This window comes from Habropoda laboriosa, unplaced genomic scaffold (assembly GCF_001263275.1).
Source record: "Habropoda laboriosa isolate 0110345459 unplaced genomic scaffold, ASM126327v1 scaffold64, whole genome shotgun sequence".
Lineage (NCBI taxonomy): Eukaryota > Metazoa > Arthropoda > Insecta > Hymenoptera > Apidae > Habropoda > Habropoda laboriosa.
This window is the reverse complement of record NW_017100183.1, coordinates 426,882-451,306: the sequence shown is the minus strand read 5'-3', so window position 1 is coordinate 451,306 and position 24,425 is coordinate 426,882. Positions and strand designations below refer to the sequence as shown.

Here is a 24,425-nt window from a genome sequence, read left to right as displayed (position 1 = left end):
GAAACTGCGAGGTATAGATAAGGAATAAATGGGAATAAAAGGTGTACAACGATTAATATTTCATAGTATTTAATCAACAGGTTGGGACACTGTACCTTTATAATGCTAAAAATTATTTTTCATAGATTGTGTCGGTCTCATATGTATAAACCACCGTTCAAGTGGAATCCTGATATAATACTAAAAAATAATTGGAAATACTTTAAAAATACTCTTTGCAAATGATAATTCTTTGAAATCCATTCTCTCCGATATCTTTCATTTCTACCATACAGATCTACCAACTACAGTGATTTCGAATTTTTCCCGTGTACTCATTTATGCAGAGAGTTAATCACAAAAATTTGTTGTTTTCCTTATCGTAACGGTGTTATTGTTGTCGTTATTATTAAACTTACATACATCGAATAAACAGTGGTAGAAATTTTCGTTTCCTTTCTTTCCTAATGTCCGCAGACTGTTGTAAATTATAAAACAGTTTTCGATAGCACACTCCTAACGCGTAAAAGCCCATCAACGACGAACGAGCATGTACACGTGAGCGACGAGACGTAGTTAGAAAATTTTCGAGAAAATATTTCCATTTTCTTTGTGGTTGAACTATCGTTGTACGTACACTTGTTACACGTTTGCGTCTCTAAAGAATCACTCGAATGGATATTTGACTTGAAGGAGCAGCGTAATCACAATTTTCTCAACAGTAGGATACAAAAGTACTAAAGGGAACTAAAGGAAACAGTTTCGGTGTATATACGTATATGTATGTATAAGCGCTAAAGCTGTCAGGAAAAGAGGGATTACGCTACGTTGATTTAACGAGAATGTTGTCGATTTAATTGTCACTAAACGTAGTACTTGGTGTTTATTATATAAACGCTATTATTTTCTTTCCTTATAAATAATTATAAACTAGATCTGGTTTGCATTGATGAATGACTATAACGATTTCTTTGTCTTTCATTCTCCCTAGCATCCTCTGTTTCAACATACACCCGCAAGATTCATAAAATGCTACCTACAGACGCGTTCGACGAACGAGCTCGGTCGATGGTAGCGATAAAAGTGTCGTCGATCGAGGGGACCAGAAAGGAGAATGATATATCCCGCGTAAGGATAATATAAATAATACGTAAATGTTCGCTCGCATCGGTAAAACGTTTGCATTCTATTCTTTCTTTTGATTCGGAAACAGCCTTTTCTTGCGCGCGCGCGCGCGCATGCTTGCGTGGAGAGAGAATAGTCAGTGAGAGGGGAATAGTTCAAATGTTTCTTATCCTTCAGCTTACGTCTTTCATCGATGTAGCTTTTCAAACTCAGAACGATAACCCGTTAATTCAAACAATTTCTACAAAAGACACAGGTGGTTGTGTTAATGTTAAAAGGAATGTAACCGAAATTACAAAGGAAATCCAAGTTATTCAGCGCTTATTCGAGGAGAGGTGATCTATACATATATTATTAAATCTCAGCCGAATATAACTAAGTTAAACGATCAGAAATGTTACAACAACGAGTTGCCCGTTAAGCATAATGGACAAATTTTCTTTACGAACCCAACCCATAAAATCCTCTCACCTACGGCTACAGAAGTAGATAGATCCATCTTGATCAATACCGGTTTAGCGTTTTTAAGGATGGGATTACTAAAGACATCACACCCGACAACTTGGATTTAAACCCAACAACTGAATGGAAATTTTCCGACATTCGTGAAATTGACAAATTAACAAAAATTATTCCAGAACCTTTCAAGGGAAGGAGAGGAATGATCCAAGGAGAGGGCGATACCATAAAAATGGTGTTAATATAATTAATGCACTTAGTGAAAGTGATCTGAAAAACTTTAGAGTAAATACAACAATATTATGTAAAACATTAGGACGGAGTTGGAAGCTTCTTTTCTCATGGTGGGAGAATTTAGTTCACTTATTTCTAATCAACGAGAAAGGTAAATCGAAGAGAGAAAATAAGAAAGAAGATCCTACTCTCACAGAAATTCAAGCGATCCACGGAGTTGCGAAAAATACAAGCGAGCTGAGCTCGCCGAGCGATTATCCACGTTCTGCAGCAGAAAATCGGTGCGAGACGTTGCAAAGGTGACGGGAATAGTAATAACTTGCGAACTGGCGACGGCGAATGAATCGCCGCGTACTCTCCGTCCGTCTTTTATACCCCGCCGGCAACCGTCACCGTGGTGCGTGCGCAAACAAACGTTTCGCGTGTAAAACACATCAATTAACATACGTATTCCTTTTATTATGACTCTGTTACTTGAAAGATGGCATTCGCACTGAGTTTGTTAAATCAGATTTGGCATTTGGTGAACTCGTGACTTTTACTCGCTGCACCCTATCGCGGGTTATCTCGTTTCTTATGTACATATAAACAGATATTACCATAACAAGATTTCCTTCTCGTACAGGACGTTCCAAAAGGAAATATCACGTAACGCGTTACCGATTCCCACGATTGCAATCCTACAAACATCTCGACAGTGCTTTGTCGAAACTTTGCACACGGCGCTAATTCGTATCCTAATTCGTATTCGAATGAAACATCCGCGACAAGAAGGGAGCAGCATCACAGCGGTCGTTTTTTAAACGATACCGCGTATGCGTAATGAATAACGTACACTATATTAAAAATACGAAGGGTCGCTGGTTTTAATAAAACTCTCGACCCCGGTGGCCCGATGCCATATCTAAATGAAAGTTGATACGTACGAGAGAAGAGGAAAGAAAAGTATGCAATCTATCTAAGAGGAACAAAAGTATATGTGAAAGAGAGAGAGAGAGAGAGAGAAACTTATTGGTTGGACAGTGGATAAAAATCAAAATCTACATAGGACGCGTTGAATTTTGCATTAATATAAATTATACTACTCTTTCGTGAAAATAACGGCAGCACTGTTTGTTTGTTTTCTTCGGAGATCAATGCTGCTAATAGCACTTGTCGGTCGCACAATTAAGACTCAATATTTAATTAAGGAGTATCGAGATAACATCGTTATTAACATCGTAAGATCGTTATAAATAGTTGGATAAGTATTTAAACGATAGTAATTTCGTTTTTTTTTTGTTTTTTTTTTTTCCATCACAGTATCGACGAATCGCGCGAATGTTTTTGACGATGCGAAAGAAAAAAAGAAAAAGAGGGAGGAAAGAGGTCGTCGTCGACCCTTTCGTAAAGTCTGAAGAAGGTTCAAGAGAGACAATGATACTTAATACTACTGGAGAAGGGAGGGGAGGAGGAGAGGTGAAGTGAATTCAGAGCGTTCTCTCGCTCTGGCAAGCGAAGATTCTCGAGAAGAATCTCTGAAACGCGTCGAATGGCGTGGCGGCGTGGCGGCGTTCTCAAATATCGTTACCGTTTATCACCAGGGAGCTCTCGGTTACCAAAGCCCTCTTCTGAATCTCCTCGGTGGACGCGCTCCCGTAGACAGGCTCGATGGATTCCGAGAGCAATTTCGGATTGTGCTTATCGACGTGCGTTAGCTCGATCGGGAGATATATCGTTCGACAATGGTCGATGTCCGCACGGCACAGAGGACAACGCTCGCAACGCCTAGCGCAATCTAAACAGGCGACCGCGTGCCCGCAGGGGAACAGGGCGGTGTCTAAACTACGATCCATGCAAATGCGGCACAGCATCGCGTCCAATAATCTTGCCAGACATTCCCGAGATTCCTGCAAGTTGAAACAGTCTCATCAAACAGTTGTTCTCCCCTCTTCGTCGTGTCTCGAAATACCTTGCACTTGGGATCCTCGCACTCCCCGCAGTCGTGCTTCCCCAAAACGTCCTTCTCCTCCGGTAACCTGACGGTCGCGGCCTCGCAGTAAAGAGCGCGTCTCGCGTTATCGTACACCTCTCGGCACGTCCTGCGGATGTCGAACACGTATTTCTTTCCCAACGTCGAGTCTTCGTTGAATATCGAGATTATAGTGCCCTGTGGAAAACGAACCCGTTTAATAATTACAAAATGCAACCTCCTCTCCTCCCTCCCAGTTACCTTCAAGTCGCGTATAAATTGAGCAGTCACCGCGCTTCTCACTGTCTCGCAACTGTAAAACGCGTGCTTCTCGGTGATCGCCCGGTAAAGTCCACTGGCCGATTGACTCGAATCTAATTTAAAGTTCAACGAAGTCTCCTCACCGTCGAGAGAAAGGTAAACCAAATGAAACATTCGACGCTGAGACGTTGCGCTTTGTATCGCCGTATACGGTATGCTGTAAAGTAAAGAGACAACGCGGCATTACACGTTGCGTCATCGGCTAAAGTTTCGCCCTTCTACCTACTTTTGCGTTTCTTCGTCGTGATTACGATAGACCGTGATACCGTGAGGCCCGACACCGATCATCGACACTCCGTTGTAGCCGAATTTACTGTGAAACATCTCCTGGCCGAACGTATCCAAATTCGATATCTCTTTTAACAGCCAATACTCGGCGGTGGACGTTTTCATGCCCTGAAAACGGAATACAAACGATAGAATTGGTTAGAAAAGAGCAACACAGTCCTCGGTGGAGGGAAATAGGCTCGAACCTTGATTTCCTTGTGCTGTTGAACGATCCTGTAGAGGAAATCCTGAGGCTTCGGTCCGCACGGTTCCGCCGGTTGAATTTCACAACATTGCGAGTAAAGTGCATGCGGTGGCGATAACGCGTCGTAATCACCGCCGTCGGCTTGCGCTATCAACGCTACCAACCGAGCCACAGAACCCCAGTCTGACACTTTTAATCTGCCCTCGAGTAGTTCCAAACGAGAGTGCAAGTAGAACTGATGCCTGCAAGAAGAAGAATTATAAATAGAAGTCCAACTAAACAGGAATCAAGTGACTTTTGTCATCGCAACTTCCTCCCGGTCTCTTCCTTTTCCCCGCCTCCGATTCCAACACGATCCCCCGTATTTGTCTTCGATCGACGATTCGTGGCATCGTATTTTCCTTCACTCTTACTTCAGCTTCAATTCCTACCGACACCACCCGAAAACTTCCCGCTAATATAAAGTTGCTTCGATAACGGTTTTGCGTCTTCGCGCGTTTCGTTCGACCGTGATAATTTCAATGCGGCCATTCGCGTTGCAAGTACAACCGTCCCCAAGTATTGTACAAATCAACATTTATACACCCATACCGATAATACGAGGCGTGTCAACGGCACGTTCCGATTTGGAAACGCATAAATATTCAGTAGGTCGTTAACCGATCATTTCACCGTTTATCGCGGTAAATGGATTTTCTACGAGCCGTCGACGAGCTGGTGGAAATTCGGAAAACTCGACTCGACCAAGTTTTCTTGGTAGTAATAAAGGCTGGTATAATAGCCGTTGGAACCGCCGTTTTATAAACAATCTCTTTCGTAATAATAAGTTTGAAATGCACCAAGAGTTGCAACCGATCGGTATTTCAGAAATTATGCGAGAAGCGTGCCAGCTAATATTATTATTTGAATTTAATCTCGGCGCGGCTGTAACGTCTAACCGTGGAACTCGATTTACTTGGCGAAATTTAGTTCGGAAGCTCTGGCTGTATCTCCGTTTCCGAGCGATATCGCAGTTACCGGCTCATTTTCTTCTCCAGCCGCAGAACTCGCACAACGGAATTCCTCCAACTTTCCCATTATCACGGCTCCCCTTTCGTCCTTTTCACCTCTTTATTGCCCCCAATTATCCAAAACGATCGTCTCTCCTTTTTTCTCGGGCTCCTCGAATGCGTTGCATCGACGCAATCCCTCCTAATTAGCCTCCGTCATTGTCGTATCTCTGCTATCAACGAGTACGTGTACGTACATCGAGGAAGAGGAAGCGACGACAAGCAATACCGTTACAGACGACCCACAGTCGTATTTTCCGCGCAATAAATCACGCAACTCTTTCTTCTATTTTCTTACCAGTTTACAATTCCAGGTGAAATAGTACCGCGATAAAAGGGAAGAACGTTCAAGACGTCGTTCGTTAAAACTGAACGGGCAAAAAGTTTCTACGACGAGACACGGGTAAACCCAGAGACCGCTTAACCTCCGAACACTGGCCCTCGAGAATAGCAAACAGCTTCTAGGTATTTAAAAATATTTAGAGAGCTCCGAGCAAAGTTCGCTAGGGAACCGGTAGTTTAACAGTGAAACGCGCCCTATAAAACTCTCGTGGTTTTACGACCGTTCTCTACTCCGATTCTACTTCCTATCAGATTAGAATTCCTTCGTCACTTCTACCCTTCCAGTATTTTCCCAGCTGCACGGAAATTACTTCCGGTCCCGTTCGTTCTCTCTCGCAAAGTAAGCAAAACGACAAATTTATCGCGGCTATTCGCGCCGCTAACGATCAATTAGAGCAACGGTAACCCCGGCGTTATTCCTGGATCGTGAATAAAAAACGCTTTCGGTCTTACGTCTCGTCTCGACGCGTTAGCGACGAAGCCTGGTTACAGTTCAACGACATTTGAATCGCGATCAATTACGTACTTGGATGTTGCTCGTGGGACGCGGAATCGAGCTTTCTCAAAGTTACCCGACCGAGTAGTGCTCGAGTGGGCGTCCATTCCAACGCCTGACCCTGAAAATTGCCAGTTTATCCTTTGGATTTCAAACTTGCATCCCCTTAAGGTTAAGCTCGAGACGCTCCTCGAAATTCAGGCGAGAGGTTTCGGCCGCGCTTCTTTTCCCCTCTCCGACACCACGATTCAGCGCCGTATTAACAACTTGGAGAGAACCTGTCAAATTTTCTCGCGTCTCTCCTATTTTATCACCGATATACCTAGCACCTACTCTAAATTCGCAACTCGATTACGGAACGAGGTCTAGACAAAGCTATTGTTTCGCATCGACGGTGGAACAGCGAAAATTGGGCGGATTTCGCGACAATGCTATTGTACGTAACAACCTTTGATTTATACCAGCGAGGCAAACGTCCGCCGAATCTCAACCCTCGCTCTCCGCCCTTTGTTTCACACGTCCGGAATATTCGGTCATTTGCCTCGCTTCGACGACATTCGGGGTAGCCGATTACTTTATTAGCGAAAGGAATATCGTAAAGTAAGCGTTGTACGAGATCAATTTTACCTTTGTCACGTCCCCAGTTCCGATAAGAGAAAATAATAGCGACTCGGGCTATTATTTTACAGGGCCTTTGACGACCGGCAATCTTTCTAGAGACCGGGATCCGTGGTCTCTACGATAGTAACTTGTAGTTGACCGGTGATGTCTCTAACTTAAAACTTGCAACGCAACGTAATCGGGGAGGAGCGGGAAGCGCACCGACCGAGAATGGACGACGTGCCTTGTTCCGAGGCTTTTCTTACCTGGTCTGAGTGATAAGTCTTTGGTCTTTGGAGATAAGTTGCGATCGAATATTACGCGAGACAGCGGTGTTGTGGTGTAAGGGGGCCTTAAGCTATCGATTACACGTGGGGCTTATATCTAGACTTAACACTAGTTGAAACGTCGGGTCGTCCGACCTCACACCTTAATGAAATTCTCTCGTTAGTATTGGAATTTTTGCCAGACGGTCATTTTCACGGGACTGGGCTCGACGGTGCAAATCTAGGAACACGGGAATAGTTTTCGCGCCAGCTGGCCCAATTATCGCGGACCAGCGGGCAGGCATTTGTTGCCACGCGCCGCGGCGACCAATTAATTCGCGCGTTTATCTTCACCTAAACAGCTCGTCGTCGATAATTTGTAGGAGAAGTAATTCGTCTGAATTTGATCGTCCTGAATTTCCGAAGCAGCATTTCCGTTGCGTTGCGTCCAACTTTACGACGCCGTGTAATTCACCCGCGCTTCTCGCTACCCTCTGGCCTTATTACGGCACGCTGTTTACCCTACTTCGGACGAGCGTCCTTCAGACACATATATTCAACGATCAGTAACTCCCAATCGAATACGGCGTGCAATTTCTATCGATCCCGCCGGTCGCCGGTCGCCGGTCGACGGTCCGCAGCTCGCAACCGAGATTCTTTCCGCGGAAATATCAAAATATGTCACGCCTATTCGCCAATTTCACCAGAATTACCTTTCGCGGAATTGTAGGTTGGAACAACGTGGTTTGCAAGGAAGGAGAAACGAGCTTCTTTTTACCTGGTGGCTTCCTGCAGCAACAGGTGAGGCGGTACCCAAAACTTCACCCTCAAAGCGAACCTTAGAGGTGCTACACCGCCGCCCGTTTGCCTCTCCATGGGATTCCTCAGGTTCAGCCAGAGCTCCTCGCCCTTCGCGTTCTGATACTTTAGCCCGAAGTAGTCGCATTCCTTGCTGATGCCCAGGCAGTCGCATGCCTGTAAAAGAAACAACCATTTCTCCGTTAGAACAATCCTGCCGCGATGCTCGGACGAAAATTTACGACTAGGTCTGTCCACAAATATCGAATCGACGTCGCTCGAGTAAATACGGTGGAAAACCGCGAACCGATTCGCTTGTTTAATCGATCTGCTACGAGAATGCTCGCGAGTGCACTCGTTTCACCGGGGATTCCCACATCATTTTTTTTCTTCTATTTCGTAGACTGAAAAGTCGGTCACGCGCGTTGCACACCGATCGATTTTCCACAATGCCGAAAATCCATAACGTTTTCCAAGTGGCTCTTTGATCGTAGAAGGAACGTAAACTGCAAGGGGAAACTTTATTCCGAAAAAGGTACTTTTAACGTTTCCACAACTACTTGCTTGTTTCGTTTTCCAAGATGACCACTCTCGTCTACCCTCCAAGACAACGTGAGTTATATGGGTCGCGAGTAGTTTGTCCATGTTTCAGTCAGGGCATACTATAGTTGCGAAATAAGCGTAACAATTTTTCACTTTCAACGTTTCCGACTCTTCCCGACGTAAAAACCTTGAAACGAGATTTTTCGAACGAGAGAACAAAGGTGAAAGGCTGGAAACGCGAGGCAAGATAAATGGTAGCGATCCAGCACCTTGAGCGGAATGCGGCAAAGGTTGGCTCGAGGTGAACAGCTAGGTGAAAAGATAGCTACAGCTACTTCTCTCCCCCTTTTCACCATCGCCGTACATAATTCCAAGCGCGATCACCCCCGAGATGTAAAGGCTCTCTCCCCGATACGGAAACTGTGAAAAGAGACGGTGAAAAAAAGCAGAGAGCACATTCGCTTCCTGCACGATAGATTAAACTGCAATCCGATTTAAACGGATAATCGAAGAGATAAAACTAAGGGTGAGAAGTCCTACGAAGATTCCTTTTTCCTCCGAAAAAGAATGATTCTTCCGTGGAAGGGAAATAGGCGCGACATCTACCGATTGGATTTTACGTAATTTGCATTCGCGGCGTCAAAATTAATATCGCTGCATTAATTTCTCGGCTCCTCGTCGACAGATTACGTCGGCAGATGCATTTTGTCCTTGTCAGTGCCCCTGTCCGTTCCTCTACTACGTGTTTTCTTTTGCTTTTCATTTGAAAATCGTCCGCGTCGCGCTTTGTGAAACCTGACCCCGAGCTGCTATTATTTGCCTTTCTTCTCGCGAAATTTCAATCGAGTCCGTCACACGTTTAAATACAGACTCCGTCCGACTGTGTCAGCTCGTGTGTCTCCATCGTCGTATTTCCTTCGAAATAAGCACGAGCAAGACGGTGGTGAGACTTTGTTTACCACGTGTGATCTCGTAGGAGGAGACCACCTGGTTTACCTAATTCCAGCTTCTGGTTAAAGGAGCGTGCGACGCCAACACGACGTTTGTCATCCGGACGTTCGATGTATTGCATCCGACGTATTGCTATTCCAACTGGAGGACAACTGGCAGAGCACGCGAAGCGTTCAATTTCGACGAATAAATCTCTGCAGCTCCTTTGTCGCGCGTGCCAACAAACTGACGTACTACGCGATGTTTCTGTCACGTACACTTTGCTTTTCCCTGGCTAATTACTGATACGACGCTAATTTTCATCGCGCGAATCCAATTCCTTCGACAGAAGCATGCGCCGTTACGAATTCCGTCCTAGTACTACGAATCGATAAATGCCGAATCGGGTATACGTCTATACGTTAGGATTCACACAACGACCGAGGAAAGTTGAATAAAAAGTTGCTCGAGTATTGTCATGCTCGGCGCGGAAGAAGACACGGTTCGTCAAGGCCCTGACCACTTGGGCACGTACCGCAACCTTTTTTCCAAGCTCTTTCCAACAGCTTCGACAGCATCCCTCTCCCTCTCTCGTTTCAGCGACGACTCGAGGGGGTCGTTAGAGCGGACGGTTCTTTTATCCAAGAACAGTACCACCTACCCCGTCCTTACCCTTTACACCTCGCCTTCCATTTCTTGCGCTCGCTTCTCGCTTCCTCCTAACATCACGATACAAGATCGGCAAATGACGGAACATTTTCCTTCTCCGATGAAACAGGCGCAGCAACTTTCTCGCGCCAGCTTGAACGCCTCGAATGTAAAGGGAACGCAATGTCACCCTGATAAACTTGATAATGGCCAGTTACCTCGTCGTTAGCAATTACGCTCGCAATACGTCGTATTATTCACGTTAACAATTACGCCGTCGAGTTTCCTTTCTTTTCGGAGAGTAATCGCGTTCGCCGATCGGTCAATTTAACTCGACCCGCTAATTTCATAAACCGCCGCGGACGAGAACGTGGATTGAAAACGAGTTCAATTATAATACAAGTGTTTTCGAGGATTAACGTTCGCGCAGCGTTAAATGTATTTCACTCGCAACTTGCCGGATCATATTTGACTGTTTCATATTAGTATGAAGTATTCGATTACACGTTATTCGACGATTCGACAATCGTATTCGATTTATTCGTCTGTTTGCTCGTTTTTCCACCAAAGAAATATCTCTCCAACGAAACGGGTTGTCCTTTATATTTCGCGTATTGTAACAGAATTAGATAACAAGTACATGTCAATTAGCTAAGCCACGCACAGCTGTTTGCGGTAAATAATGAAACAACGGTTAATTAGAGCACCGAGCGTTTGCACGGTACGAATCGGTTAATCAGGCTTTCGCGCCGCCTCTCCGTACACGCACCGCTAATTATTTTTTATCGGCACTATGAAAAATGGTAAGAATAAGCATCAAGTATACTTGGAATTCCAAGGTAAGAAACTCCGTTCAACTGCCGCCAATGGAAGGAGAACATTACCTATATTTCGCTTGAAAACAAACTTTCGACTCGCCGGACATTATCATACGTAATGTAGCTACTATTACCTAAAAAGACGCTCAGCTTTCTATACGAAGATACTTTAGCTGGCGAATTAGCAGAGGCTGAGAAAAAGATCGAGCGTTCAAGTTTCACTTTGGAACGCGTAGCCGTTTCCCCTTATTTCCACGCTCGTATTTCACGCATCGACGTCGATCGACAACGCATCGTCCCTTCGTCCCATTTCATCCCTGGAAAAGTTTCTTAAGCACTCGGTTTCTTAAGCGCCGGTTTCGAATGCACTCGGTAGCTTGCACGATGAAAGAAAGTGCCTCGTTTTCTTCGATGGCCCGATTTTTGATCTCCAAAGCGGTCCCCGACGCGTTTCATCGCGAAAGAAAAAAGGAAAAAACACCTCCGTGCCAATTCTACGGCGAAACGAACAGAGATGAGAGATGAACCGGCATTTTTCCTGCTTAGCTTTTCCCATCTTCTCCCAAGGAAGATGCAATCTCGCGATTACGTCCAGTATATGTGTACGAAACAATTTCGATGTTTGTTCAGCGTTGTATAAATTGATCCCACCATTTTCATACCGCAACTCTCTCTAAACGAATCCTTTCAGACTTGGCATGGATATGCTTTTATCAGAGATACCTTGAAAGCAGACCGTCTCTAGCGAAAGAATATAGAGAGATATCTCGTTCCGCCTCCCTGGCCCACAAAAGACGATGTGCTGGAAAAGGAGGGAAAATCTCTCCGGCATACTAACCAGCTAGTTCTTCTTCTTCTTCTTCCTCACTTTCGATTATCCGCGAGTAATAGGATTCTCCGAAAAATCCACTCTTGTATCGTTCGTTCCTTCGTTTATTAAGAAAAAGGTGCCAGCTAGGGAGAAAATAATTTTCAAACGTCCAATCTGTGTCGCAGCATCGAAGGAAGCGAGGAAGATGTGAAGCATTTATTCGAGTCGAATGGAATTCGTGTTGCTCGCGTCGACGAACGTACGTACGTATTTCGTCTTTCTCGACGGTCCATCGGTATACGTCCCACCTCTAACTACATATAGCTCCGAGCCGGAACTCCTTTATCCCGGACGTGACGCGTTTCTCTCTCGGTTACTTGCTAATTCCGGGATACAGGGAAACCGATGGAATTCTATGGCCGCGCGCACCTCTGTCGAAAGAAATCGGTTTACCTTAAAGAGCGACACCTCCGCAACAATTTCCAGAGAGAGGCGATACTCGATTTTACGAGCGGAGAATAAGAGGATTCCCTTGCATTTGCATAATCTGTCCAAGAGGATTCCTATCGAAGATGAAAAGACAAAGAGGGGTAGGTAAGCGTCTTTGTCGTGTTTCAATAAGAACCTTCGGTAATAAATTTCAGCACGCTCGAGTTTTCCAAACCTTTCGTTCGTTTTGCAGTCGTGCAATCGACATGCGAGTAGTCTGCACAATAGAAGTTGGTCGCCGCGCCGGTGAAAGCACACGGAGCATTATTCCAAGATTAATGCGCGTTCCCGGTGAACTTTGGGTGTGCATTAATTATACCATCTAATCACCCCAGCAATTACGCGACTACCGGTAACCGAGCTGCAGCGATTAATAGCGCGATCGTTGAAAAACAAACGCAAGTCTAAAGGGTGGTGAATGCTTTTGAAAAGCAAACGATCGAGACGCGAATTAGCCAGTTGGGATTTGAAATGTAAAGGGGTGGAACGACATACGTCGCGACGCGAACATATCGCATTGGGAGTATGCAAACCGCGCGCACACACACACCAATCTGCAGCGTAGAAATGGTGCGCTCGGGACGGTCCTTTTCCCTTCTTCGATGCCAAACTCCAAAGACTAACGATAATCTCCCGCGATATCTTCTACCTCTCGATTACGGTTGATCGTCGATAACGGGAATAGAGTGGCAAATACCTTGCTCTTTCTCCCTCTTCTTTTTTACATTTTCCGAAGGTGCAGAAGGATGTTGCAAAAACGGAGAGCGAATCGCGATGTCAGGGAAAAACCGCGTGGAAATTTCCAAGGTGTTGATTAGCGCGACGTCGATTCGACCGCAATGAGTTGCGAAATTCAAATTTCGTACCAATACCTCGTGATTCGTTTCGCCACGCTTCGGCAAACCTATACGTGTATACGTTGGAAAAGGAACGACACGGTTTTCCAGACCAGACGTAATTCGATATATGTACATATGTTCGATTGATTTCCAAAGCACTCCGACGATTTCGACGTGACGATTTTCTCCAGGCGTCTCCTTTTCTCTCCTTTCTATTCGATCGAAAATTAGCGAAACAAAAAGTATTATATCCGTCTCTTCTTCTACGAGAAACATTGTACCGATCCTTTTGTTTTTCATAACAGAGTGGAAAGAGTCGTCGCGTCTCTCCTCTTCCGACCTTAATTTAACGTTTCAATTGGAATCGTTTTTCTCACGACCCGGCAGCTTCCAACTTAATCATCCGCTTGTTAATCCTGACAAAAAGCATTCTCCTTTTAAAACTCTTTTAACCAGTTGTTCGCGCGTACAAAAGCTTTGAGAGCACGTTCAAAGAGGTTGATCAATCGACTTTAGAAATGTTCAGTCTCACGGTTACAAAAGTTATTTATTTGGAATTCTTAATCACACGTCCCTTATACGCTTCCCTTATACGTGGTTTATAATAAATCGACTCATATCGCTTTTAAAACTTCTCCGGGACATCTTTGAAAAATACATAGACGTTTGCCATCCAAGATGAATCAAGTTATTCGCTACCCGTTTTACGGAACCAACTAACGAGTATACTTATGCATGCGTGCAGTTTAAAGTCATCGAACGGAAAAGAAATGTAGAAAAAAGTTGAACAACAGGAGGAAAGATAAAGAAGGAACGTTCGTTGGATCGATTGCTTCGCGAAATTTGCTGCAGCCAACGCGCCTCTTCTTTAACAAAACTTTACCGCTATCCGATCGTTTCTCGTTTAATTGCATCCTAACGATTCTCCGGCCGCTTAACGGCCGTATAACGACACCGAGAACTCGGATCGGTGGATGGAAAAGAAAAGTTAATTTTAGTTAAGATTATGTTCTAGCTGGCAAGCTGCGCTTGGCACAGAACCGGGGCTCGCGTATGCGCAGGCTCGTCGCGTGCAAAATACCAGCATAAGCGTATAATAAGCCGTGAATTACGAGCTCGGGAAACTGCAAGTAGCTCCGCGAAAAAGCAGCCAGAGCCGTGCACGCAGTTTAATTACAGTTAATTATCGGCCACCTAATCGACATTCCGCGATACAAGTTCCACGCGTTCGCCAGAGCCAACGAGAGAAAATGGTACGCGAAACGTTATCGCATCCGACGCTGTCCATTCCCGCTATTCGCATTTTTTCTCTTCTCTCTCCGCTAGTTAATAGCCTTTCCTCGATTCCCGTTAATCTTCGAGTCGTTGACAGTAATCGAGCGTTTGATATCGCGTGTCACGCGAGTCGTTTATCGCAGATATTGAAATCGTCTATGAACGAGCGCAGTGTCGCGCGTGTCAAGTTCAAGTTAATGCACCAAGCCATGGTCAAGGTTCCTGCGCGATATTTCTAGCCTTAGATCTATTCGCTCTAATTATCGTCACGTTAAAAGAGGCCTGCGTGTTTCCTCGTAACTTGCATCTTCTTAAAATCCGCGGCAAGTAATCGTGCTGTATAAATAGTTATACACGGTGGTTTAAGTCCTCCTCCTTCCTCCTTTTCTCCCCAAGTGATTTTTCTTTGCCGGGTAATCCGTAAAAACCTTTCCGATCGTTTTCCATCTCTAAATACGACGATAAAAGGGGATTTATTGGAAATAATACTAAATGGCTGTTTACAGTCACGGACAATCGCGAGACAGGCAACGAAAAGATTGAAACGAGAGGTTGCCAGCCGATAGTTTCGACAGATGGAAAGAGAAGAACTTACCGAATCACGGGAGAGCAACGACGATTCATTTTCACGGAACGATAGACTTTTATCGAGCGATGCTCGTCGTCAACGCGATTATAACGCCTCTCTGCGATCGTTTCTTTCCTTTGGAATTTTTTAAACAGCCTCTCTTCTTCACCTCTTCCGTCGCAACACGAAAAACAGATCTGGCCTCTCCCCGTCAACTATCGCGCCTAGCTTCTCCTTCGTTCAGTTTATCGACCGTACAACTTACGCGTATTTACAAGCCAGTGTTTACTCTTTCGACGCGCCATTTCTTCGACTTTCTACCGCGCGAAAGTTACGGATCGCAATTAACGTCTGCAAGTTTGGCGTTTCGGATGTCGACCGATAGCAATTTCGCCAAACCAAACAAACTCTCTCGGCAAAGGCTACGCGACACGAGGAACGTTTGGAAGATTGCTAGGTTCCACGGAAGAACTTTTCTATGCAAGATCGAGGTAAGATAGAAAGATCGAAAACGATCGAAAGGGGAGATTATTTTTTCTAAAAAGCTCGATCAAGGGGGAGGGATGGGAAAGAGAGCGGAAGCGAGAAACAAGGCGCAAATGGAAAAACGTGATCGCGAACGGATCTCGACAGGGTGGCGGCAGGGCCGCGCGCGCCACTCCAATCTACCAGGGTGCTGCACTTGCCCTCGCTCTCGCTTTAACCAAAGCAACCGGATGAAAATTGCGATTGCGTTCCACTTCAATAATTGCAATTAATGCTTCCGCCGTTAATTAGCTGGCACGGTTTTAATTGTATTTTTAATTAACCCACGCCGCGCAACCCCACACACGTTAACGATCCGGCGTTCCACGAATTTCACCGATCGACGCCTAATGCAAATCGCACCTTATATCTTCGGGACGTGTCCACGCAGCTAAAGCGTTAAACGATCGCGTCCCTTTCTATTTCCTTCGAGATCGCAAATTTCCATTTCTCCTGTCCGTACAAATTACAACTTATCGACCAGTTTATTATACGTATAGAAACGTGTGTGGGAAACGATATCGAGGAAATAGCCTGCTAATAATAACTCGCGCGTAAAAATAAATCGACAACGTTCGCGTTACTTAAACGTACCCGTTTAGTTGGAGAAAAAGTCACGTGCATGCTCCGGCGGTACGTATGATACTTACGTATACTCCTACACATACGTAGTTGCATGTACGTTTAGCTGTTGGTAATAATAATCGCGATCGAACTGCCTTCCGTCCTCGCTCGCGTTACGTTGCGGAAAATTTATTCACCGGCAACTGGAAACAAGTACACTCTATGTCTCGCGAGGCGACGAATTTGGGACGCGAATAAAACGGGCTAGTCGCGCGTGTATGCACGTGCACGTCTTCGTAGAGAAATGCGGTAAGGAAGAGAACGATTCTAACCTACTTCCATTGGCTTTGTCGAAACGGCCCGTGTATTTACACACTCGCACGCTGCTTCACCGCTATCCAACCGTTTGCGCTTTGCACCGCGATTCTACCCAACCAAACGTTCTCGCTCCACTTTGATGCTTCTCGATTCAATCAGCGATAGCCCCCGTTCGTGAGAACAACCGTGATCGAGATTGCGCTAAATTATACAGCCACCGCGCGGGCTGCCCAACAAACCGTGGAAACATCCCCGCTGCTGTTCGTCCCAGGTTGAAAACTGCGAAGGAAATTTCGTGTCGTGAGGAAGAAGAAACGAACGAGGTTAATACAATTTCCAAGGTGGTCGAAATACCGTAGGTAAGCTCACTAGCGAAGAACCGCGTCGTTCGTCACGAGCGGTTTTCCACAAGGTCCGGCGCATGCAACGGAACGGAAGAAGGGATGGGAGGAACAAGAGAAGGTACAATTTCAACCTATTTCCATTTCCTTTGCGGGGCACTCGAGCCGTGCTTTCCGCGAAAAAGTCATTTTCCGTTGCTAAGCGACCAGATAGAAACTCGGTTTCACCTTCTGCCGTTGCGGAAGGAACCGTGCTGATTTCGTCGCCGTTTCCACGCGACCGAGGGAACGACGTTTTCCTCTCCAACGACCGCGAAACGACCGCGAAACGACCGCGAAACGACCGCGAAACGACCGCGGTCCGCGTACAGTCTCTTGTCTCGAGTCGACCGATGCTTTCGGAAATGAAACGCGTCTCGAGAACGGCAAGAAGGAAACGTGAGAAAGAACGAGCTTTTCAACGTTACGACACGCGGCGCACTTCAAATTCGGAAGAGGGGAAAAGGGGGAGACGGAGACAATTATAATTTGAGCTTGCACCAGCTAGAAGGAACATTCTCTACCGCGGCTAGGAAACGAGAACAAACAGGTGAAAATATGAGAAAGGAAGGCGAAGAGATATTCCTTGGGAGTGGCGAATTGCTCGTTTCCCATTCACGGCTTCGAACAACAGTTCTATATTCGACCGATAAAGCAGTCGCTGACCGAATGATTCGTTTGTTTCCCTAGTGACAGAAAGAGAGGGAGGAGGAGGAGTTGAATAGAGAGTGGTTTAATTGGTGCGGCACACGGTGGTAGCTGCCGTTTCCGAAAGTGGTCGATAACAAATCGTTGGACCAAGTAGACCCATCTTTCTCTCCAGCCGCTTTATTTAATTACACTTTTCCACCAACCAACGTCAATCCCTAAAATACCTTTCTTTCTTCGTTTCTCTCGCCGTCGCATCTCGCGAATATCCTGGAAAATACGTCGAGCTTGAAACCCGGAAACGGAAACAAGAAAACAGCACACCGCACCCTCCTTCTATGCTCCAGACGAGAGGATTTCCATCCGCTCTTCAACGTCACTCGTGCTCTTTCTGTCCTAACCCCGTGTGAAAATGTGAGAATTTAGTTAACAAACTTGCACGCCAAACGGTAACAGTCGCCGACACTTTGGAAAGTGAAGGCTCGTAAAGAAAATAGCGCTCTTAGAATCACGTACTCGTGGGGAAAATCGCGATTGCGAAAAATACGTTTTATAGACTGGCGCGCGCGCGGGCCAACGGAGGATTCTATTTCCAAGGGGTTGGAATTTCATTCGCGGAGGAATTTGTTGCGCGCGAGAAAAAAGAGAGGTTCACCGCTTGTAAGCGGATAAAGTTTTACGAGCTCGCGAGGAAAGGTGACGATTCGAAAGCTTGTGGCAGACTCGGTGCAACTAATATCGTCCAGTGGCGCGGGCAAACGCTGCCGAGATTCCTTCTCGGTCGAGAGAGAAATTTCCAACGAGAGGAATAGTCGGAGCACCCAACGAGTTATCTGCCTATCTCGCGAAAAGTACCACTCTCGTTGTTTCCATCGATAGAACGTACATTTCGCGAAACGTTACACAACTCGGGAGGGGGAAAAAAAATTCTATTACGGCTGGCAGGTCAATTTACACTGCTGCAAACCTACCACGACCGATAAAACAACTTTGCTTACGGAAAAAAGCAACGAAATCCTGGAAAGGAAAACCAGATTCTGCGTACTTTAACGGTAGGTACGTAATATTTCGGCACAATACCAATGGAAAAAAAAGTAAAACGGGACTCCAAGTGGGAGTAGCCTCTTTACGATGGACGGTACAATCTGTATTTATATCGTCGGCTTTCCAGAATTCAGTCGCTAAAACTCCAGGTCGACATAGCCAAGTCGTAAACTAAAGCGTTAATAAGCGGCGACACCGATCGATTTTTCATTTGTGCTCACTATCCTAGTGAAAGAGTTTAGACGGTCCTCGAAGAATCGGCGAAATGTGTAATTTCCTGCGAGAATTCGTTTCAATTAGAGCCTTTGTACGGTGCCGATCGATCGAGCAGCCTGCCAATTCGTTTCGACTTAATTAGAGTAACCCAAGTTCAGCTGAATTCGTTCAGAGGCGCGTCGAGGCTTCGTTCTAATAATCGCGCAATCTGATCGCACGGTTATCGCGAACGTAGAGACAAGGAGAAGGGAAGAAGCTCGGGAAAGAGCGAAAAGGGAGAAGTAGATCCATCTTACCTGTCGATTCGTTGTTAAATGAATTCACCCGGTGAATCGATTAATCTTCCCGCAATGAATAGCTACCTTTCGCCGACGGATCTTTTCACTTGGGAATTTCGCGTTCAACTTTCTTCCCCGCCCAACACCAGGAATCGTATTAAATAAATACGCGTGGACACGATTCGAAAGATTCCACCGACCGTGTTCGAATCCGAAACCAGAGGGAAAACTTTCGCAAAGTTCGACTCGAGCGCAATTTCTTGCGTGACATGTGGACCGATATCAATGCTATCTGACATCGACAAAAACGATGCCACCGGCTGTTTTATCGTGCGCAAACACCTTTCAACCAGCTGCATTCTTACCTTTTAATTATGCAGCGGTGCATACTAATGCAAGGTTCGTAGGTAGAATTTACGGCAATTACGAAAGAGAGTGAAAAAGAGCAAGATCAGATTGTTGGTACGGATCGAGAGAAGGAGCAGGTTATCCGCGGCGGATACAAAGTGCGATCTGGTGAAACCGGCTAGTAATTTATCAGCAAACCTGTTAATTGATAATTATAACTCTGAACGTGTCGCTAGAGCAGGTAATTTCCTCTGGTTGCATTAACGTAATTACGGATCGTAATGAATAAGTTGGCGCGCGCCACGGAATCGCAACGATATCGTTAAAAATATCGAATATGGCGAAACGATTAACGAGCGCGCGTCGCGTCGTCTCGCGTCGTCTCGCGTCTGATAAGGGGAATTTTCGAGAAGCAGGTCACGAAAGTGTACGTGAAACGGCGTGTATACCTATCGGCCGAGGTTGCGATATAAATGGGTTGCGCGATTCACTCGAAAGAGAGTAGAGAGATGCGAGACGAGGTCTAACCGAGGAACCCGAGGGAGCGTGTCGCGACACACGCGAACGGGAAGAGAGAGCGTTTATCGTTGCAGAAAACTATCCCGCGTATTACGTTCGTACTCGTTGCATAAACGGCTGCTCGTCGCACCGTTTCCACGTGATTCGACACTAATATAAATAATTAACTCGTTAACCTGGCGCTGAACGAGCAGTTGGATTTATGGAGCAAGTGTCACGCTTCGCGTTCGTGCGTGTAAAACAAAAGGCCGAGCAATTGCGAAACGCGGGTCCAAAGTGCAATTCGCGTATGTTTTCCCAGCGGGCGTGTTGCGTAGGTGGGAGCGAGTACTTTCTCCCTCTCCCGGGAACGCTCGCCTTTCTGTCTTTTCTGTCACCGACCACGACCACGGCGACGTTCTGCTCGAGTGGACTTTGCCCCGAGATGAAGCCAACGCTACGTATTTCCTCGATATTACTGGCAACACGCGACGCTTGCACTTTGTCACCGAACGCGTACGCGATCTCGCAATTAAAAACAAATAGTCCTTTCCGCTGAGTCGGCCATGCGATAATCATGGTACACGTGTCCCTCAATTTTCACGCGGACTATCCGTTTTACGCGAATGAAAATCACATATGACCACTAGCACAACGTAAATGTACATTTACCCTTATCTCATCTCGAAATATCATTTTTCGCCGAGTAAATTGAGGGACACCTGCACATATCTCCCGCAGACTTGGCCTTATTTTTTCAGTTGATCCACCTACACTCCCGTTCACAAGTACAAAGACACTTCCGATCCTGAAAAAAGTTATACCGACGACGTTTCGACGTGGTACTCACGCGTCGCGCAGCGAGAAAGGGAATGTACCGGATACTTAATCGTTCCAAGCCAATTCTCAGATGCTCCGTTCTATCGCCTCGATATCTCGCACGCATCCTTCCCTTCCCCGTCACTCCGTCGTTCGAAAAGAAACTCTACTTCGGCTAATCCCTCTCCTCTTCGCGACTGAAAACCTCCTCGTAATTATGGACGAGGATTCTAACGGAAAGAGGAATAAATTACAAGCAGTTTCCATCGTATACGGAGAATAAAAAGGCGCGGCGGAGGCAATTCCTTTTTTTACTTCTAACCTCCGAATCTCTCTGCGCGATGGCTCGAAACCCATCACCACTCCACAATAACGTGTCCCTTGCTCGGAATCTTTCTCGTGCGTTCGAATGTACTACAACCGGTGGAAGGAGAACGCGAGGGTGAAGGTGGCTTGCAAAGGTTGAAATAATTTCGGGTACACCCAGGATGCGTCTCCAACTTACTGGCCGGTGGGCTACGCGACCGGACACTATTCGCGTAATTTCGTAATTGGAATATCGAACAAGTTCGCACCAAACTACTAAATCCAGTGGAATAAACGAGGTAGACGGTTGCGCGCAAACATGACAAAAGGAGCACGTGGTCTCATGTTTCGTTACACGCCCCGACTGCGTGCCAAGCAAGTGCGCGCGTCTGCTACTTGTATTATTGTATATACAGATCCACCGTCGATCTATAGTCGGTATCTGGCTGGAATCGAGGCACGCGAATCAGCATTTGGATACACTTTGGAAAAAAGGACACCTGATAGATCTTAACCGATAAAAGAGACGGGAAGAGAGAGAGAGAGAGAGACCACCGCGTATTTCGACCGCGAGACGGCAACTTTTGCGATAACGGTGAAACTTGCTCGAATAATATACGCCAGTTTCGACTGGGTTCTTTGTACGTCGTACACGTTTCTCGTAACACTTTCGATCTAAGTAGCGCCAGTACGTTTTGCAAACGTTTGAACTTGCACCTCGTGCGTTTACGGACGGATACGCAATCAGATCGGTAAGTTTCACGGTGCAATGTCCAAAGTTACCACGAACGTGTGCACACGGTGGAATTATGAAAAGTGGCGTGTGTGCATAAACGTCTAAACGACGAAAGATCGTACACACCACCGGAAAAACGTTTCGTTCGTTAGCGAGACTTTTCGCAAAGGTGGAAAATTTCCACAATTTCATCTCTCTGTCGTGCGTATTCCCCTGATTAACGGCGCGGCTTTCTAAAAAGAACACTCCGATCGTATTCAAGTCGCACGGAGAACAGTGCTCCTTTTCGAAATCGCCAATTCGACGCGTATAACATCTTGCTGTAGAGAGGGCATGTTTTATTGTTCCGTGCGCCGATTGATTCCGCAAAAGTGTAGCCTGTCGAGTGAAAAGAGTCCAAACACCGATTGACCAAAGCGGCCGGCCGGCTTCTCTCGATAGCTCTTCGTTTTCTACCTTTTACTTTGCTTTTCCCCCGTATTTTCGTCCCAAATCCGACTCGACGGAGTAATAAAGAGGTTAGCGGCGCTTAACGAAACAACGTATGTACCTACGTGCTGCCAGTGCTTGCGGACGGATAAAGCTAACCTGCTAAAAAAATTCGTCCGTGTCGATCGTAAAGGGGAGAAATATCGTAAATCTTGTCCGTATGCCTAGTCTGGTCGCTAAACGAAGACAAGCCGCGTGGGTCGTAATATCCTGTCCCGGTTCGACAGCATCGCTCGTCGCTTTCAGTGGCACCGGTTAACCGATAGTAAAATGCAATTCGAAGAGACGTTATTTATCGGTGAAACCGTTTTACCTAACTTCTCACAATCGCATTACCACGCGTTAGTACACGAATCCTACGTCTCTATTAATTAAGCGCTCTCGTGTTTCATCGTTCCGCATCCCCGGTACCATTTCGGGATAGATAAATTCGCCAAGCGTAAACTTCTCGATCGGACGATCGGCAACTGAATCGTAGCCAAGACTTTCGATGAATATTAATTCGTAGAAAAAGGTTTGCCGTCTGCTTCGTTACGGCGTGTCTATTTGCCATTCTCGTTCTCGAACAGACGTACAACGTTCTCGTACAACGCGCGGCCGGCGACTCGTTATCGGTCGATGAACATTGAACCGCGTTTCACCGCAGCCTCGAAAACACGAGCGTTACCTATATCGCGGCGGCAGCCAACGACAGCCTTTTCCGAATCTCTCTCTGTGTTTACGCTCCATTGTTGTAATTATGCGGTGGCGGAACGTCGAATAGAAATACCACGTTAAGAAATGATAATCGCTACAGCTGCTTCGCGTATCAGTGGGTCGTCGATCGCGTAGTTGTAATTATTTAGCTAATACACGTCGTGTCCACTATCTGCAATCGACAACTACAGTAAATTCTCTACAAGAGTCAGTAAGTTTGGATTCTACAAGTGACGGTATAGATGGTCCTACGCCTAGGTATGCGTCACTCCTGCGCCCATGTTATCTCGCACGCAGTCAGTCAAGCGTGTAACGCTACACCAGTCGGTTTCCTTTACGAGATTTCACGGCTCGACAAATCATGAGAGAAAAATATCATTTCTTTAATTTTCAAATGGAATTTTTTTTAACATGTTGGTGAGATCAAACACGATATAATTTGAACAACATTTACTTATTAACACGTTCACTGTTGGGCCAGACTTACAGGTTGCTGTCAGGCGGCCACAAGAAAATGCATGTTAAGCATTGGATTATAGTATTATGCTTTATCATTTCTTTTTTCAATTGAAAATAATGTCTAGCTAGCTATGACGTTCAAAATTTTTAGTTGACAACATTTATTTTATTTTAATTATTCGAAACATTTGAGGCACCCCAGTCACTGATGACCACCATGGCCATATCGAGGAAACAATCTAACGTTAATACTTATTGAGTGATTAATTTAATTTCATAATATATCGTAGGGTCGATTCCACAAGTGTCAGTAAAATGTAAGGTCGATAGCAGCAGAAAAGCTGCTAAACAATTAGAATTAAATGTAACGATAGAAATGCAATTGAAAAATTGAGAGAATCAAAAGAAAAAACGCCAATTCGTATCTTTTTCGATTCTAGAATATCAGAAAATTTGAATAAAATACGCGACGAGAATTGGGGAGAAGCATAAGTTAAACGCGTCAAAATATTCAATAATAAACGAACTAGGGATGAAGCTATTATTTCAATACGCGATGCACTGACTAGTGTTTACTAAAATTCAAAAATTCTCGCATAAATTCCGAAAATTAATTACTCGTACGAAAATTAATTACGGTAAACTACTGAGACGGTTTAATTTAGGGTGGGCATAGTGCACGAGCACAATATACAATAATAAATCAACAAACTACCTAACATGCAATTCATGCAAATTTCTTGGATGGTAAATTATTAGTAAACGAAATTCAATATCAGAGAAAATATATGAAAAATTTCAAATTAATTTCAATTGCTGGAAGAAAAGTAACGAAAAAGCAACCTCTCAAAGTCATTTCAATATCCTATTCGACAAGTGTGAAGAACAACGATGACTAAAATTCAAATGTTTATTTCCCTAAACCTTCAAAATAATTTCGAAATATTTTATTCGAAGCGGAGTATTCCAAGTCAGTCTGATATTAAATGTCTAGCAAGTACCAGTAATTGGTAAAATGATTTATATTTGTTTTAAAAGGAAAATTTCTAATAGGTATTAGTTCAAATGAACTGTTATTCACTCTACTG

General features: G+C 45.2%; 1 protein-coding gene across 1 annotated transcript in view; it reads right to left on the bottom strand.

Annotated features, from left to right (window-relative positions):
* Positions 1-2,815: 2,815 nt before the first annotated feature.
* Positions 2,816-24,425, bottom strand: part of LOC108579270 (E3 ubiquitin-protein ligase MYLIP) — a 40,485-nt gene continuing 18,875 nt past the window's right edge. Inside the window, exons 2-7 of the mRNA XM_017942774.1 lie at positions 8,073-8,269; positions 4,543-4,783; positions 4,296-4,465; positions 4,010-4,226; positions 3,749-3,946; positions 2,816-3,686 (exon numbers count right to left, since the gene is read on the bottom strand). Of these exons, the coding sequence (XP_017798263.1) occupies positions 3,354-3,686; positions 3,749-3,946; positions 4,010-4,226; positions 4,296-4,465; positions 4,543-4,783; positions 8,073-8,269 (1,356 nt within the window). The 3' untranslated portion in view covers positions 2,816-3,353. The remainder of the gene's footprint in view (positions 3,687-3,748; positions 3,947-4,009; positions 4,227-4,295; positions 4,466-4,542; positions 4,784-8,072; positions 8,270-24,425) is intronic.